Genomic DNA, 18,144 nt, shown 5'->3' with positions numbered 1-18,144 from the left:
GCTTATCATTCGGCAAATAAATCTCTAATATTAGAAACGTATACATCTAAAGCATGTCTTTCCTGTGGGGTTATTTCCGCAACAGAAGGCCGTTTCACCAATGGAGCGACTCGACTCGGCCATTCATTTAGAAACTGTTAAAAAAAGGGTGTGAATAAGATATTAAACAGCATCTTAATAACACAAAACACATAATAAAAAACAAATAAATTAAAAAAACTAACGTATCCCGCTCTGCTTTCAGCTGGACCAAAACGGCACTCGTTCCTTCGCCGAAAAGGACGTATGGGTGGGAGGACACTCTGAACCAGTCAACGTAACTAGGATCAGCCTCTGATGGAACAAATGCTCGATGAAGTGCCTGATCACCAAGGCGACCACAATAGGGGAACCAACTTCATGCCTCCGTGTAAATAGGCGGAGAAGCAAAGGTCACGGAATAGGTGCCGTGTGCCGGTCGTACAGCCTGAGTTGGTCTGATAGGATGTAACACCCTTGAATTTCCGACCCCTTAAAAAAACCAAAACCATAAAGGACGGGAGGAAATTCGAGTGTTACATAAAAGAAAAGGAAAAGAATTTAGATAAACGTTAAATATCAACCTTTAAAAAGGTGAGTGGAAATTTCGGCAGCATTTGCCTTAAAACTGTGCGCCTTTGTAGAAAAACAAAAGTTATTTAGAAGCTAATAAAGTAAAGGCACCAACGGTCTATCAAAACTACGCCACGGCGGAATGATTCGTCGCCGGCTTCTCAAATCAGCATGCCAAGCATGGATCGTGGTTCCAGTGTCGACGTTTGCGTTTTAAAAAGACTTAACTGCTTAAAACCATACAAAGTTATAAACTACGCAGTTGAAATACAAATATACGAGGGAGGACACAAGGCCTCATAACAAAACATATACAACCAAAGTTTACAAAAGATAACAAGAGCTACGAAATCGAAAGATAGCGGTATGACACAGGTTATGCTTCGCCCTCATCACTCTCCCCAAATGCAATGCAAGCAAAATAAGCTCCAGTACCTGCTACGCCTGTCTATGATCCTCCTGCTGCTCAACATTAGACCAAAGGCCAATGTGTCATAGCTGGACAATCATAGAAAGTCATCAACAATCAAACATAAACACAAACACGTATACCTCAGTGACTAGCATCAAATATAATAAGGCCAACTACTAGATAACATTATCTGATAAAACAACATAAGATGATTTCATAAAACGCAAGCACAGATAGTAACCGTTTATCGGCCACTTATACCTTAATTTCATTACGTGCTTTCCAACCCGAACCATGTGTTCTTGGGTAGAATGCAGGTCTTCACGCTCCTCTTTTCAAACAAAAACTCTTGCAAAACACGTGTAGTATCAACTCGACCAAGGTATTAACAGAATACCTAACACATGACCTTATAGAGCTTATCTAACTTAAGGTAAGTGTGATCATAGTCTGTAATACCCTTGAGGTAACTTAACTTAGGCACACTTCTCACTAGCATAAACTATTCTATCAATAAGTAGATGTTCTATTAGTGAGTAAACGTTCTATCAAAAAGTAAACTTTCTATCAATGTGTAAGCTTTCTATCAAAGAATGAACCTTCTATCATTAAATAACTTTCGATCAATGAATAAATTTTCTAATCACTGAATAACTTTCTATCAGTGGATCTTTCTCTACTTCTTGGCATAGTGACACGGCCAAGGGCGTTATCGGCCATCTGGCGCCCATGGCAAAGTACGAGCTCATGCCCCATCCAGCTGACCCTCTCGGGTCCTACCTTCGGGAAAAACTAACACACTGGGGTTCTAAACCAGTGAAGAGGCCACAATATTGGGGTTTGTAAGGCTCGCATGGTAACACCTCGGTCAAGGGGCGGTATCGGCCATCCGGGGCCCAGTGACCCAAGCATGCTCAAACCCCCCTTACGGTGGTCCCGTCGAACCTCACCTAGGGGACTACTAAATCAACCGGACATAATCTAGTTGAGTCACGCCAACTAATTATAATCTAATACTTTATCAGATGGGAATGACTTCCACTTTCGACTAATAATGAGCGCCCTCGGATAGCAGCACGCCAAAACCCACTGAGCCACTCATCAAAATATGAAATTCACCTCTAAAGGAGTCATTCTAACTCCAAGTAAGGCATAATCCAATTCTTAAATAGATAAGGGGGTAGTTCTCGCCTTCTATTAACACTCTCATTCTCTAAACTATTCTAAGCGCAAGGATTTCATAGTTGATAGTTCTACATATAAAGTGTACTCGCTAATACCTCATAGTTTCGATACAATGCATACTATCACAATAAACAATGATGTCTTAAAGCAAATTGCATATAAGGGTTACTTACTGCGTGTACGTACCTGTAAGCGTCACTGCACGATCAAAAGTCACAAAATCACCCGACTAAGGCTCTACTTTCCTCTTACAAAATGGGCACCTATATAAGTTATGAGTAGAACTAATAAGTTCCCTTAACTACTTTGCCATACCAGACTAAATACCAAAGTAGCCGCTATCACCCATTCAACATGAGTTTCCGATTACTCTAGCACGCACTCAACTCATTCAATACAAGTCAAAATCATTAACTCAACACAACATAAGTCTTTCCATCAATTTAAAGTAGAAGTATGTGTGAATCGTTTCTTGACATTAACTAATTTTGAGCATATCAGCTCGCGTTACCCAAAAATAACTAATCACAACTAAATCTTACAATTTTAATATAACATTAATATAACGATAAGGCAAATCTTAGAGTTATTGTATCGCGATATCTTTTGTTACATTTGCCAAAGCTATTAAGAACTAATGCCAAAACAACATGACAATTAACTTTAGCAACCATCGACGATAAGTTGACATTATGCTCTTGGCTTACTAATATCATGCATCTATAACTTCAATAACAACCTAATAAGGGTATTTGTAACTCACAACAATCAAACCACAACAATTAGTAGCTATTATTCTCAATTTAATCAATCAAAATCACTTTAATAGTCAACTAACATCATCACCATTACTAATTATTCACAATAATAACCAATCGACCAAATCTTAAAACAACTTTTAAAGTTATTTAATCAATCATCACCAAAATATAGTATAAAACACACATTATTATTAATTTCATCTCTAAATCCAAGCCCTAATCGTTTCGTGTTCATAGATAACATATTTAATTAGTACCCATACTAAGATTCATAGAAACTAATACAAAACTAACACATCACCCATAATTTCAAATCACACTTCAAACCCTAAGTTATAAATATGTTTAATTCATCAATCAAATTCTTACCCACAAAAAGATTCAATGAAATTAACACAATCAACCTCAAACTCAATACACTTAATAAAACTCTAATTAAAAGCTAGAAAAATAAATTAGAGAAAAGAGGAGATGGCTCACAATGTTAAAACTAGCAAAAAGGGAAAAGAGGTAAGTTAAGGTTGCGCTAGTGGTGGCACGGGACTGAACTGGTAGGAGAGAGGACCCCAAACTGGCCATCGTGGCTGGCGGCACGCGCAGCAAATGCAGCACCCTAGGCTGTTGCCGTCGTGGCTGTTTAAAAGGGAAAAAGCAGCTGCGTCACAGAGAGGAGAGAGGGAAGACCGGTGGTGTTGTGGGAGACCGGTTGCCACCGCGGCTGGGCTGCTGGTTGGTGGTTTTGTGGCTCAGCAGTGAGGGAGAGGGGAGAGAAGAGAGAAGAGAGGAGGAGGAAGAGGCGTGACGTTTTTGTGAGTGAGGGAAGGAGTACTCACAACCCTAACACATCCTTTTATATTATTTATCTATTTATTTATTTATTTATCTAGATTCATCTTCTTGCAAGACCCAATTAAGAACTCACCTCCGTATGCTCACACATTTTAAATAAAATAATTATTTTGATTTGAACCCCTTTATATAGAATCGTAATTGTATTTTTAATATAAATATACGTTAATATTTAAATTTGTATATGAAAGGAATTTATTAAAACTACTTCAAAATTAATTTAATATAATTATAAAATACCCAAAAGTTATTAAAATATTAATCAATGACGTCAGAAAATCTCGGGGTGTTACATGAGGTCACATGCCGATTCTGGTCTTATCCGCCAGCAATGTAGAGCCGACAAAAGCCATGTAATAGGCTGTCGACTGGGTCTCTATAGCCTGGGATCGGTGGCACAACTGCATAACTTCAGCAACGTTGATGCCACCGCTAGCGAATATCCCTTTCCGTCTTAGCTCGGACATGGGCTCCCCAAACAGACCAGCAATAGCGCCCTTGCACTCCCCCTTAGCAGGTTCAACCGGCAGTGAACCTTCAATACCTATGCCCAATATGCGTTGCACGTCGCGCAACATAATCGTCGTCTCCCCCCATGGCATGTGGAAGGTGTTCGTATCCGGCTGCCACCTCTTCACGAAGGCCGATATCAAAGCACAGTCAATGTGCCGGTGCATAATGTAGGGTAGCCGACCGAGGGGAGTGGCAGGTAGAACATCATAAAGCGCATCAGACATATCCCGCAGTCCGATGATCGCGTCCAACGGCTTCCTTCTACTACAGCACTCCAGAACCGGAGGCATACGCTCAGAGCCGTCAAAAATAACTTTAGCTATGTGCCCGCCATAGCTGGGTATCAGGCGCGTATCTGTGGGCCCCCGGGCTGGGGCGATGTGACCAACCAGTTTGTTCCAGTGGACTGTAAGCACCTGCTCCCCCGTGACGGCTCATCATCAACGTGACTACGTCCGGCATACTCAGATGCGCCTGCAGAACTACGGGCGGCATGAAACAGTCGTATTATTAGGAGATTTCATTAGTCGTTTTTAGCGCCTAATTTTTCTTATATATTTGTTCGTTACTAATTATAATTTAATTAGTGATGGTAGTAATTTGAAAAATCTCTACAGTGATTAGAAACTTGTTAATTCGTAACGTGATTATGAATCGTAACAAGTAACGTAAAGTTTGGAGGTAAAACTTTAAGTTGAGCAACTACCCATAACAGTTCGAGAAAATTTTAATTTATTACCCAAGCATATTATTTAACCATGATAGGAGTAAATTAAATATTTCACACATATACAAGTGATTTTTAAACATGAAGTACAAGTTACATAACTTGTTACATGTACAACAATTTTACCCAAACCTTAAACTATCTTAAATAAACCTAAAACTTCTGAAAATTTATGTTTATAAACTCAAATCTCCCATTAAAATAATCTTCACCTTAAGAGCTTTCTATAGACACCAAACTTGAAGAAATCCACCAAGTATAGAGTAAGTTATGTTCATTTCTTTATTCCACTAGTTTTTGTTAAAACTTGTTCATGTAAAACAATTTTTTTTTTACATGAATCTTTCTATAAACTAAGATCATTATAAAATGAGTATTTTATCTCTAAACTAACAAAATCATCACTTATAAATCTATAAAAATCGGCCATAATAGAAAGTAAGAAGATGTATTTTCACAAATATATAAATTTTGTTACTTAAAGGATTCAAGTAAAATTATGGGACATAACTAAGAATGTTGCTCAACATAATAAGTATACTCCAAATATGTTAAAAACATCACAAGTATTAGTCTAACAACTCTAACTAGGGAAAGTTAAGTGCATGTTAGAAATCCCAAATTATTATTGATTTTTGGATGAATGCAATATGTTTAGTTGAAGAGTTGAAGTTGAGACTTGAAGAGCAAGGACCCGAAGTTAGAACCACTTCTAAGAACGCGTAGTAGCTTACGGAATAATTATATTGGAGTTGAGGTATGTTGGGATGATTTTTAAAGGATTTAAGAACAAGTTGGGAAAGTTTGTGTATAAACTTTTTTTTAAAAAAATAAAATTCTCAAAGAGAAGTTATTAAATCTTGAAAAATGATGTCAAAATGATAAATTTGAGTATGGAATAATTTATTACATGTATTATTATTGTGGGCATCATGCATGTTGATTTTATAATTTACTGTATGTTTAAAGGCATGTTTAACACTATTTTGTGAAAGTTATTGTGATGGAAATGATTATATGAATTTGAAAATATTTGAAATTCATTTCAAAAGAAGTTTTCAGTAGCTATATGTTAAGAAAATCTCTTTGATACTTTTTGTTGAGATTATTCGTTAAATTGATATTTTAATGGATTTTAGGGTGTTAAATACTCTTATTATAAAACATGATATTAGATGAACTCTTCACCACGAAAAATAATTAATCTTCAAAAAAGGGAAATGACAGATTATTTTCAGAAGATTGTTAAAACAATACATAGCTTGGGTAAGTTGGATTCATTAGTCTAGGTTAAGAGCCAAACCATTGTAAATCAGCTTGAAATTGAGTAATATATAGAATATTTGGATCAAAAGGGTGTATATGAGTTATGTTCAGGGTTTAGGTAGTATGAAAAGTTGAAATTTCTTCCATGATTTGAATTATTTGGATCCATAATTAAGGATGCGATAATGTGAATGAAATTATCAATAAGAAAATAAGCTTAGATGAGTAATTTATGAAATGTTGCTAAGTATAAACGAGAGAGAAAAGACTGAAAAATTAAATCGAAGTGAATAAAATATAGACAAAATTAGGTTCTTTTTGTAAAAAAAATAGAACCATTTGTGAAATTAGAACCATTTGTGAAATTATTTTGAAATTTTACTTTACCTTTTTTTATTAAGACAGTTTTAAATGATATCATTGTAAAAAATCAAAGTTAATTACAACCAATAGCTTGTGACAACGTGTACCACTTATGTAATTGTTTGTGGGACCTACTTTCTATTTTCCTTTTTTTTCTCTCTTCTTCTCTTTTCCATCTTGTGATTCAAAGCATGTTGGTAGATATTTTTTTCTTTTTTTTTCTTACTTAAGAATGTTCTCTATGCCTTTAAAATAATTTGAAGTTTTATCTTTGTGTGCCTATTTATTAGTGATAGTCATATATCTAAAACTTTTAATCCTTTTGGTTTTTAAAAGGTTTTCAGACATAGTTTTAATATGAAAATCGTAATTATGACCACAAAAATAATTAAAAATCAAATGAAACATGTAATTTATTATGAAAGCAATATTTAAGCTCTCAAATTGGTTACTAAATTCATGTATACATTGGCAAAGAAATTTAGGGTTGAAAAGAAACAGAGATGACAAAAAAAGAAAAAGGTATAAATTTTTATACACAAATGCTAAGAAAATAATAAATTTAAAAATGAAGCCTAGAAAAACATGGGTATTATTTGGTAAGTGATTTCTTTTGTTCTACTTTGTTTGAAATCTTTATCGTTGATCGGTTAAATAATAAAAAACTTATTTAATAAATATTATTTAAAAACTTACTTAAAAACCTCTCCTCGTCTAAACTAATTAAAAATACTGGTCTAATAAACAAAATCTTCATTCGCTTTTGATTTTTTTAGTCAAATTTGTATACAATAGTTATCAATTAATAACTAATATTACCAATCACCATCATCAACAACTCATATATCTAGCCAACTTAACTTTAAAAAAGTTCTGATATTACCAAACAATAGTTCAAGGTTCATTAAATCAAACAACAACAAACAATCAACAACTAAGAACGATCATCTCAAAAAATAAAAAAAACTAACAACGATGTACTTCTTCTATTATTAAAAGATTGCCACTTTCTTTTTTAATTTGTCCATTTTTCGACACAATATCTTTTTATAAAGTTACTAGTACATATGTCCGTGCGATGCACGGATGTATAAGTGTATATGGATACATATAAATAAAATGAATAATAGATATTCCCTTCGTTCTCTAATATTCTTCACATTTGAAATATTCTACTTTAAGGAGAGATAAATTTAATTAAGATTTTTGAGAGATATATTGAAGATAAATATATCCATGTAAGATCTTGTAGATTCGTCTTAATGTATATTTTCTTATCATGTATTCGTCTTAATGGGTGATTAATATTTTGATTTTCTTAAAAAAAAATTACAGTAAATACGAAACTAAATAGGTGAATATATTCATTACAATAAAATTTAAACTCGAGGTTATTTTAGAAAATATTATTAAACAACATTAAAGGTTTAGAGAAAAGAAATAATAAGACCAAATATTTGGTATGGCCTTAGGGCTATTTATATTGAAAATTTTGTCATTAAAGTGTTAATATATTTTTATAAAGGAATAATTACATTACAAAAAATAAGACAATATTTTTAGTTGATTGATTTTTTTATTGTATAATATTTAGTAGCTTAGGCGCGAGATAGTCTGATTGCTTACAGACTGATTGCATTTGGCTGATTTTTTGCATTAATATATTTGTAGTCATAATTTTAATTTCGTTCAATATTCTTAACATTTTTTCTAAAATTCAAAATTGTAATTATGGTAGTAAATATGACAATGTAAATAACTAATTTTAATGATCAATTCAATGAATTTTATGTCATTTCAGTTTTAAAGAACAATTGCTGGAAAAAAGACAATTATGTACTTCTAGTAATTTCCTAAATTGCAGTATAATTGGAATAAATGTAACTTATTTTGCAGCATAGTTTTATATACAATGTAATTCGAGTATTTTATCAGATAATATATAATGTTTTACACTGTACGATATATATTTTCCAATATAATTATTTAAACAGTACATTAATATATAACACTGTAATTGGAAAAATTGTAATTTTTTGCATTAATTAATATATAAATTTTTTCAAAAATGCAAATTTGTAACTATGGTAAGTCCAAAAATGTAAATCTGTCAAATTCCATTAATATTGTTCAATGAAAAAAAGATAAATGACATGCTCACAATCAAACTGCCTTGCACTATTATACAATAAAATTAATTATACAATAAAATTAATAAAATTAATAGAATGTATAATTTTTTCTAATCAATTAAGAGTTAGTTGTAACTTGTAAGAAGAGTATTATTTAAATAGTGACTTGCAATTTTTAAATTGAATCCATGTAATCTGTCGCCTGCTATAAGCATTTAACATTTGGTATATCTCTTAAAGAGATGACATTTGAATTTTTACAGCTCTTTTAATAAAATTTATGAATATGATTATGATTATGATTTTAATAAGAATTATGATTATGATTTTAATAAGATTTATGATTATGATTCCCACAATTCTTTTTTTATCTACGCATTTCAATTCAACTTTAATATTATCTACACAATTTAAATTATGGTAACATTCGTGCAATATCCAACCGTTGAAAATAATTGAAGAAGTAATAAAATAAAAAACACAAAAAAAGAGGGCTAATTTGACACAATTGGTATTTACCAAATCACCAAAAAAAAAAAAGAAAAAACGTCTAGTGTTTCAACCCCTAAAGTACCGCCGCTGGTGTCCTCTATTCGTCTATCCCTAATTCATATCCTTTGTGCCTTCCCCCGCTTAATTCTTCGTTTCACTTCTTCAAATTAGGGTTTGTGTTTTTCCCCTTTTGTCGATTTTTGTTTATGAATTTCTGTCTATGTATTTTTTTTTTCTCAAACCACACATATTCTTCCTTGCGTTTTAACCTATAACTACAATTTAGTACTCGTAATCAATTAAATCAAATACTTAAACTTTTATTGGGTTTTCATGGTTTATTCAGATCTCTTGGTAATTTTACTACAAGTTTTGAAATTAGTACTCTTTAATCGAGGTTTATTAGTGATGATGAAAGTGGGTTTTTCTCTCCATTTATATGGTGTTGTGATTGCATATACATTTCAGGAACTATGAGTAGCCGCTCTCGAAGGACTCTTTATGTTGGTAACCTTCCTGGGGATATCAGGGAGAGGGAAGTTGAAGATTTGTTTTACAAGGTATATTTTTAGGGTTTTGATATTTGCATATAATTTGGTGTTTTTGTTATTTAGGGTTTTATTCGACTGCATTTTACATATTTTTACTCTGACTGTGTTGTTTCTTAGAAAATAATTTTTTTAAGCATTATTACCTATTCGGTACTCTTGGTTATTGGTATTATATTGTGGTAACGAGAATGCATTATAGTTTTAGTTCTAAAAAAATGTGTTATGTCATTCCATTGTAGTACAATCCTCATTCTCAAACACATGTTTGTCTTCACAATTTTGCATTAACACCTAATTTCCTTTTTACAGTAGTAACGAGCAAAATAATTTTTGTAAAGAAAAAATAGGTAAGGCAATTTAATTTACGAACTTTATCAAGTAATTTTATGGCCAAATTACATTAGATACTATTTATCATTTCCCCAATTTAAAACCAATAACCAAACAAGCTATTAATATTCGTTTTTATTGGTTGTATGAATTTTTGGCTACCAACTAGGCCACTATGTCTATTAGTGGTGTTCAAAATCGGATACCGAATCCAATATACGGTTTTGTAATATGGTTTCAAGAGAGAGTAGTATATTTTAATTATGAATATATATATGTGGATTCTAATTTTTGGGTGAAGGCTCCGATGCAGTCTGGAACATGTCACTTCCTTTAACTAACTGCATTTTATTGCTTTCGAACAATCAATAATTACTTCATAGTTGATATGATGTTGTTAATTTCTTGTTTCAGTATGGACCCATTGTCCATATTGACTTGAAGGTTCCACCAAGACCTCCTGGCTATGCATTTGTCGAGGTGAGTTTCCTTGCCATTATGGACGTATGACCTGGAGTAGTAATCATAGCTGGTGTCGCGGGTCTAATCATTGCTATTTTTGTATTCTCTTATTAGTTTCAGGAGGCTCGTGATGCTCAAGATGCTATTGATGGCCGTGATGGGTATGATTTTGATGGGCATCGTCTGCGGGTTAGTCTCAACCCACTGTTATATTAAATATAGCTATATTAGATGTATTGCTTTTCTACCAAATGCATACATATGTGATTTTGTCCCATGGCGTTTTTTGAAAGGTTGAACTTGCTCATGGTGGCCGTGGGCACTCATCGTCAACAGACCGCTATAGCCGTAACAGTAGCATACATCGCGGTATTTCCAAACACACTGAGTATCGTGGTGAGTGCTAGATTAATGTTTTTTCAATTCATTAATTTTAGGTTTTCTATATTAGAACCTTTTCTTACAAATTTTTGAATTATGCAGTGATGATTACTGGATTGCCTTCTTCTGCTTCTTGGCAAGACTTAAAGGTTTTGATGGCAATAATTTTAATGTCAATTTCCTTATTGAACTACATATTAGTTTATTCCTTGTAATGGTGGATGAGCTATTAACTAGCCAATATATTTAGGATCACATGCGCAAGGCAGGAGATGTTTGTTTTTCCCAAGTTTTCCGTGATGGCGGTGGTAAGATACTCTCGGCCCTTAAACATGGTATATTTAAGTGGAAGTTTGAGATATGCAATGCTGAGTCAATTTTGTGTTTGCTTCTATGGTGGTTATTATACTTTGTGAAAAATTTAGTAAAGACAAAATATTTTAAATGCATATAAACCCTATCATTTCTTTTTATGGGTAATTTGCATGCCTCACTTGTAAGATTGGAGGTCCATCATCATGTAGTAATGTTAGTGCAAAGTCAAATATAGCTTTGAGTAGCTGCACATCCTTACATTGATAGATTGAACATCTGTACTTTCCAGTGATGCATTTCATTGAATGATAGAAGTTTGTGGCCATTCATCCATTGATGGAGCTAAAATTTTAGTTTTTATTGGTTTTACATTACAACAGATTTAATAAATGACTCACTATATTATTTGCGTTTCTTAGCTCAAACAATTGTTTTGGTGCATGTTGTTTGTTGATGATATTGTCTTGATGGTTGAGTGGACATTCCTTGAGGGATGTAATTCGAAATGATGATGTAAGAAAGGATTTATGAGTAGCAAATGTTGAGAAAAAATAGAAAGAGAATCATTTAAGATGATTTTGGCACATACTAAGACGAAGTATTAGTAAATTAGTAATGATAATAGATTGCTGGAGCTCAAAAGACTTAAAAAGAGAAAAACAAAGATCAAAGATGACTTAGAGGATAGAAGTAGAATAGAATATGAATAACCTAAACGTACAAATTGAGATGACAAAATGAATAGATAAGAATAATCCACGTGGACGAATAATGAAACTAATATACTGATTTATGTAGTCGACCTCAATCTTTTGTAATTAAGACATCGACATTGTTGTTGTGTTCTTAGCTTATACATTTAAGAGTCAGTCGGAAAATATCTTTTTGTTATTATAAGTCTAAGGTTGCTTTCATTTTTACATAGCTGAAGAAATGGGTGGTGGAGCTTAAGGGGCGTGTTTAGGAGTTTAGGCTTTTAACAGCAATCAACCAGAATACTTATGTTAAAAGGCTAGATATAATTGGAGAATGTGTTGCTTGTTCTTGAAAATAGCATTCGCTTAATATGAAATTCCTCACTTACTGTCACTCCTGTCACATTTACTTGTTGGAAGATTTTCTGTTGCATTGATTTTTGTTGTCTTGTTTTTAGGTGATTAGTTATTGCGCTAAATTTGGAAATAGTTTGTGTTAGCTCTTTAACTTTTCCTCTGAAATAGGCTTTGAGTTTCCCACTGCTATTTAAGTTTGAAAGTGGACTTGCCAATTTCTCAAAACATAGTGCTATGAATTTGACGAGTGGTAGGACCATTGGAGGTTCTTGGAAGGGCTGCGTAGATAGTTGGTCAAAACCCTCAAAATGTTAGTTGATGCATGTGTTGACATTCTTAAATAGCAAATAAAGAGTGAGACCTCAATTTTCCAAGAGAGGGGCTAGGTTGGTGGTCATTTGTCAGTCACTTCATCTCTGTTTCTCTCTCTTTTTCATTCAAGGGTCTTATTGTTTTCTATTTAAAGAATAAGAAAAAATATTCCAGCATATGAATTCGGATTTAGCTATTTAAGGTTGCATCTACACATTGCCTCAAAACAATTTTTGTGGAAGCTTGATTCCTCTTTCTATATGATAGCCAAATCTGCTTTATTTATTTGCTGAAATCTGAATCTAGGTAATACACTATCTTTGATTGTGATTTGTGAAGCATTTCATGGGGGATGATTAAAAATAATTTTCTGGGGATTTACTACATTGTAAGATTTTTTTGGCCAATTTTCACCTTATAAGCCTATGTTGCAACTTGCAATTTTAGTGATTCATGGTGGGTTTCTTTCTGTGACACAAAGATGTATTTCATTCTTTTATTCTCCCTCCTTTGTTTATTGGATCCATATGAGTCTGAGCATCACAGGTTTAATTTATTGTTTATGGAAGTGTACACATCTATAGAACCACTATCTTGATAGAGGCTTCCATTTAGATGATATCTAGATCTCATTGCTTATGATATCGTTAGAATCAGAGGGAGTTTAGGGAAGTGTACTACCAATGCAGCTTATGGTTTTTAACATACATTTGGAAGTTTTTTCCCCCTTCCTTATTTCTTTGTTGAAATTATAGCCTTCTATTGATGATTTATGTTTTTTAGAACATTGAATGATTGAATCACCAACTTCCACCCTTATATAATCCTTAAATAGATTGTTCAGTGGTGTAAAAATGTTTTATATTTGAATATCGATTGTTAGGATTTAGTCTTGATGATATTGTAAATCGGTTCAAAAGTATCAGAATTCAATTTGAACAGTTGTAGACTTGTAGTAAATTGGTCAACTCCTTCAAATTTTATTTTATGTCATTGTAATGTTTGTGCCCCACCCCTAGCTCGTTGGAGCTGTTATTTCTACCTGGATACACATATGAAGAGAAATTCATTAAAGGTGAAAGATCTTATTTGTAGTAGCGAAGCCCCCTAGCTGAGTTAAGAAGAGAGGGATATTTATATTAATGAGATTCTTTATGTTTATTGTCTGTAACACTAGAGTGGCTTCCAGCTATCGGTCACTCTTGCTTGGTTATAGAAACTTTTTCTCGTTGTAAATTGGATTCCCATGCATTTGCTTCTTCTACCAGGTCCTGTTCATAGTTAATATGCTTGATGTCATTGAGGACTACATGTGTCTGAATGGTAGGTCTTTAGTGTTGTTTTTTTGGCCAATTTGTTTGATATTTTTTTGCAGGGACAACAGGGGTTGTAGATTACACCAACTATGATGACATGAAGAATGCTGTGAGCTTTTTCTATTGGTTTCTCCTTCTTCCTTTTTTTGTTTCCATCATAGGACTGCTAAACTTTGTTGTTACTATATTGCAGATCAGAAAGCTTGATGACTCAGAATTTCGCAATGCGTTTTCCCGGGCATATGTTCGTGTATGGTTCATTGTTCTTTGTCATAAATTTATTTTGCTTGCTTTGTATTTCCTTTGCATTGTCCTGACTTTCTTTGCCTCCTTTTTATCACTATCAGGTGAAGGAATATAAAGGAAGTCGTACTCCCCCGCCTAGGGGTAGGAGCAGAAGCCGTAGTCGTAGCAGGAGCCGTAGTCGAAGCCGTGGTCGTAGTTATAGCAGGAGCAGAAGCCGAAGGTATATATGTCTGTATTTAGCATAATAAGTTTAAATAACTCGATTGGCGTGTAATGTCTCTGGGTGTTATTTGCTTGTTTTGTATTTTACACAGCAAGTCTCCGAAGAAGGCGTTACGCCGATCTCCTGCTAAATCTCGTTCTCGCTCTGTGTCATCCCGTTCTCGATCTAAATCAAGGTCCCGGTCTTTGTCAAGGTATGACATGGCTTCTCCAACCAGTAGGTGATCCATAAAATCACATCATCATTCTTCCATGAATGCCAGGATTAATTTTGATAGAACAGTAAAGTTGAATGGTTTAATATTTGTTGCAATTTCTGTTTATAAATTGCCAATTTCCCTTGAACATTTTTTTTTGGGGGTGTTAGATCAGTCTTATTTAGTGTATTTGTTTTAGTTCATCTTATCAGTTCTAAATTTTCCTAAACTTAGATTTAGCATCCACTGTCTTTCTTTACTCCACCACCCTTTGTTTTGGTTGAGAAGGGGAAGGATATTGGTTCCAACTGTGTCTCTTTTACTCACCTTCTCACTCTAACACACACTCTCCAAATATATCTAAATAACTACTGATCTGTTGGATGGTACAGAGCCATGGTGGACCTTCATTTCTGACCACCTAAAAAATTTGGAAAAAACTAATAGCTTGGTTATAGGGTGTGATTTGGGCCTTATCGTACTCTGATTCTTAAATCTGTAGTGGGTGGTTGATGATGCCCTTTATTTTGACCTTAATATACTTAGTTTGTTCTGCAATTTTTTTGGAAAGGGAGGGAAGAAGATTAGGGGATTTAAAATGTACATGGATTCTTATGTGACTTTAATTTTGTTTTATTATCGTATGTGAAGGTTGCATGCTTCTTCGTTTAGATTTGGATATGTGCGGGATTGCAAACTAGAATTCAGATAGATGCAGCATTATTATCCAAATTAGATTGTGGATGGGATGTTTTTTAAATGCCTAATGAGTGGCAGCTTTAGGTACCTTCATGGTATAATTATTCTAATATATTTAGCATCGCATGTCCATGGGTGCTAGATGTGGGACACAGACGATTATGGACTGCTTATTAAAGCTCTGGAATACTTGGAACTAATTGCTTATGGAAACTTGGAGCTATCTGGATTCTCTGGATTTGGTCATACAATCTGGAAGGAATGCCCTGCTCCATTTCTATAGTAAATTATAGTATGGTGATGTTCTAAAAGTTGTACATTTCCATGTAGAAGTTTGTTTGAGGGGTTTTAAAGGTGTTGAAGTTTTTTTTAATCACATATATTTTTATCCTCCCGCTAAAGATATTTGTTTTGTTTTTGTTCCTCAACTATAAATGTGGTAACACTGTCGTGCAAGAGGAATCAAGGCTTTTGGGTCAAGTTCTGAAAGGTTGTTGAGGACATGTGGGTATTAAATTGCATTGTTTCTGGAATTTGCAGATCACGATCAAGATCCGGTTCACCAGTGGCATCTGTAAGTGTATTTTCATAACTTATATTCAGAACTCAAATTTTATCCTTGGTTTAATTGTGTTTTATTACAAACCCCTATCTGACAGCATGTCTTTGTCTTGTCGTTTGAAAGTTTGAATTATATTAACTTCATAATGATTTGGGGCTGTTACAAAAATAGTTATTTGGGAAGTTATGTTAGCTAGACTTTCTTTATGTTTTCTGCTTCTTTGCAGCATAAGAAAAATCTGAGCAAAAGCCCCAAGAAGGGTAGCCTCAGTCCACGTCGAAACCGTAGCAGGAGTTTGAGCAAGAGTCCGAATAGGAACAAAAGCAGGAGCAGGAGCAGGAGCAAGAGCAAAAGCCCGTCCAGGTACTAGTGCAGACCATGCTTCATATTGCTGTTTATGTAAAACTTCTACTGTTTGTGACTCGTTGTGGTGTTTAAATTGGAAAAAATGTGCTTACAGGTAAAACTTTGCTGGGTCATTTGCATAAAGCTGTTGGTAATCGTTGTTTGCTGCAAGGTTCCCAGTTTGTATAAGGAGGTGAACTTCTAATAGAAATATTGGAGGCATGTGTTTCTCAAAGTATGACTCTATTTTTAGCTTATTATTGTTATTTTTGAACTAAACATGAATGTTTGCTATCTTACATTTATGTTTGTCGTAAACATTACTATTATCGTTTTATGCCCGACTATATTGGTTAGACAAAAAATTGTAACCAGAATGTCTAAAATTCCTTCTAGTTAACTGATTACTATCATGTGTTTGATTAAATTTTTTTAAGGGGTTTGAGTATAATGCCTCTTAAATCATGTGCATCTGTGAAGTTGCACATGACGTTTATGACCAATGCTCAATCGAAAACCTGTTTGTTAGTCTTATCACTAACAAGTAATAAGGGTAATGTTGCTTATATCCGACCCAGAGCCACGTACTGGCATCGGGCAATGGAAAGGGGTTACTTTGTTAAGCACTAATCACTCTTTCTCTCTTTAAAATCTTCATGTTCTTGAGCCTAATTCCATAGCTTTTTTGATTGAGCCTTTAGCACAAATCATTATGAGCATTCTCCAAATTGCCCCTCACCAATTTTTAGAATACAAGAGCATAAACCATTCTCTTTGCAAAAATTTTTAAACATGTGAAATTTGTATTTTCTAAATTTTGGTTTGATCCTTAGATGTCGAATTGAATTCATACGCAGAAATTTATTGTTTATTCGATTTTTTGAAGAGTTACTACATATCCTTATAAGAGTACTTTAAAACATGTTTTATCAATTATGAATTTATAAATTCTTACTTGAGACTGTCTTTATAAAAGATACGTCTCAAATGGGCCGGCCTATTAATTACTAAAAAAACAACTACCAAAAGAACACGCGCTGTGTAATCATATTTGGATTTAGTGTTATAACTTATTGAAGTTGGTATTATAACCTATTAAAGTTGGTATCTCCAAATAGGTTATGACATCAACTTCAAATACCAACTCTAATAGGTTATAATACCAATTTTAATAGGTTATAACATCAATTTCAATAGGTTATAATACCAACTCTAATTATGGTCAAACTTGCGCGTCAATTTTTAGATTTTTCTTTCTTTTAATTGTTGGGCCTGAGCTTGGAGAACCGTCTCTTATAAAGACGGTCTTTCAGGAGAGGTGCTGTTATGAATTATGAATATTCTCAAATAAATAAATAAAATTTATAATCTTGTAGTTTAATTTGTTCAATGATTATAAAATATTAGTGGATGAAGAAAATGTATGAGATGTAGACAAATGTTTTATTGAAATTTAGTAAAACTAGTTTAGACAAACTAAAACTAAAAAACTAAAATGACAAGTAGCAATTGGTGTACAAATCATAATTACAACGTTTTTGATTTGTCTTTACTACACCAAAAAATATACTCGTATAATTATGATTTACTCCCGCTCCTTGCAAGGGACACGTATATAATTTGCCTGCTATTCTTTTTTTTCAAATTTTGACTTATGCGGAATATTGATTGCTGACTCTTACTCTATTAAAGTTATGATCTACTAGAGTTTTAGCCCTTATTCAACCCAAAAAGTTAGCTTCTACCGAATGTAGGTACTATTAAAGATATGCATTATAGGTTCGATGATAATGATATTTATTCCACCTTGTAACTACTTAAGATTTTGTTTCAATTTCAAATGAATTTAAAATTATGTAAAAG

The 18,144-nt window shown here is 33.5% G+C and overlaps 1 protein-coding gene across 3 annotated transcripts; it reads left to right on the top strand.

Annotated features, from left to right (window-relative positions):
- The first annotated feature begins 9,306 nt into the window (after window positions 1–9,306).
- Window positions 9,307–16,800, top strand: LOC130814018 (serine/arginine-rich splicing factor SR34B-like). Of its 3 annotated transcripts, none has more exons than XM_057679988.1 (14): window positions 9,307–9,463; window positions 9,760–9,851; window positions 10,587–10,652; window positions 10,749–10,823; window positions 10,928–11,030; window positions 11,118–11,164; window positions 11,266–11,323; window positions 14,070–14,119; window positions 14,204–14,260; window positions 14,358–14,476; window positions 14,571–14,672; window positions 15,915–15,948; window positions 16,163–16,299; window positions 16,397–16,800. In XM_057679988.1, the coding sequence occupies exons 2-14, from the start codon at window positions 9,765–9,767 to the stop codon at window positions 16,398–16,400; spliced, it is 939 nt and encodes a 312-aa protein (XP_057535971.1). In that variant the 5' UTR covers window positions 9,307–9,463; window positions 9,760–9,764; the 3' UTR covers window positions 16,401–16,800. The 3 variants fall into 3 exon arrangements, 2 of the variants coding, with proteins under 2 accessions (XP_057535971.1, XP_057535970.1); XM_057679987.1 differs by having other exon boundaries at window positions 9,318–9,645; XR_009042273.1 differs by lacking the exon at window positions 16,397–16,800 and having other exon boundaries at window positions 9,313–9,463; window positions 15,517–15,948; window positions 16,163–16,277.
- Window positions 16,801–18,144: the final 1,344 nt, after the last annotated feature.

The sequence above is a fragment of the Amaranthus tricolor genome, chromosome 5 (assembly GCF_026212465.1).
Source record: "Amaranthus tricolor cultivar Red isolate AtriRed21 chromosome 5, ASM2621246v1, whole genome shotgun sequence".
Classification (NCBI taxonomy): Eukaryota; Viridiplantae; Streptophyta; class Magnoliopsida; order Caryophyllales; family Amaranthaceae; genus Amaranthus; species Amaranthus tricolor.
This window is presented reverse-complemented; position numbering and strand designations above follow the sequence as displayed.

Coding starts and splice junctions, on each gene's coding strand:
- LOC130814018 (XM_057679988.1), top strand. CDS start 9,765: ATGAGTAGCCGCTCTCGAAGGACTCTTTATGTTGGTAACCTTCCTGGG. Junction 14,261..14,357: donor TTTCCCGGGCATATGTTCGT/GTATGGTTCATT, acceptor TATCACTATCAG/GTGAAGGAATATAAAGGAAG. Junction 14,673..15,914: donor AGGTCCCGGTCTTTGTCAAG/GTATGACATGGC, acceptor TGGAATTTGCAG/ATCACGATCAAGATCCGGTT.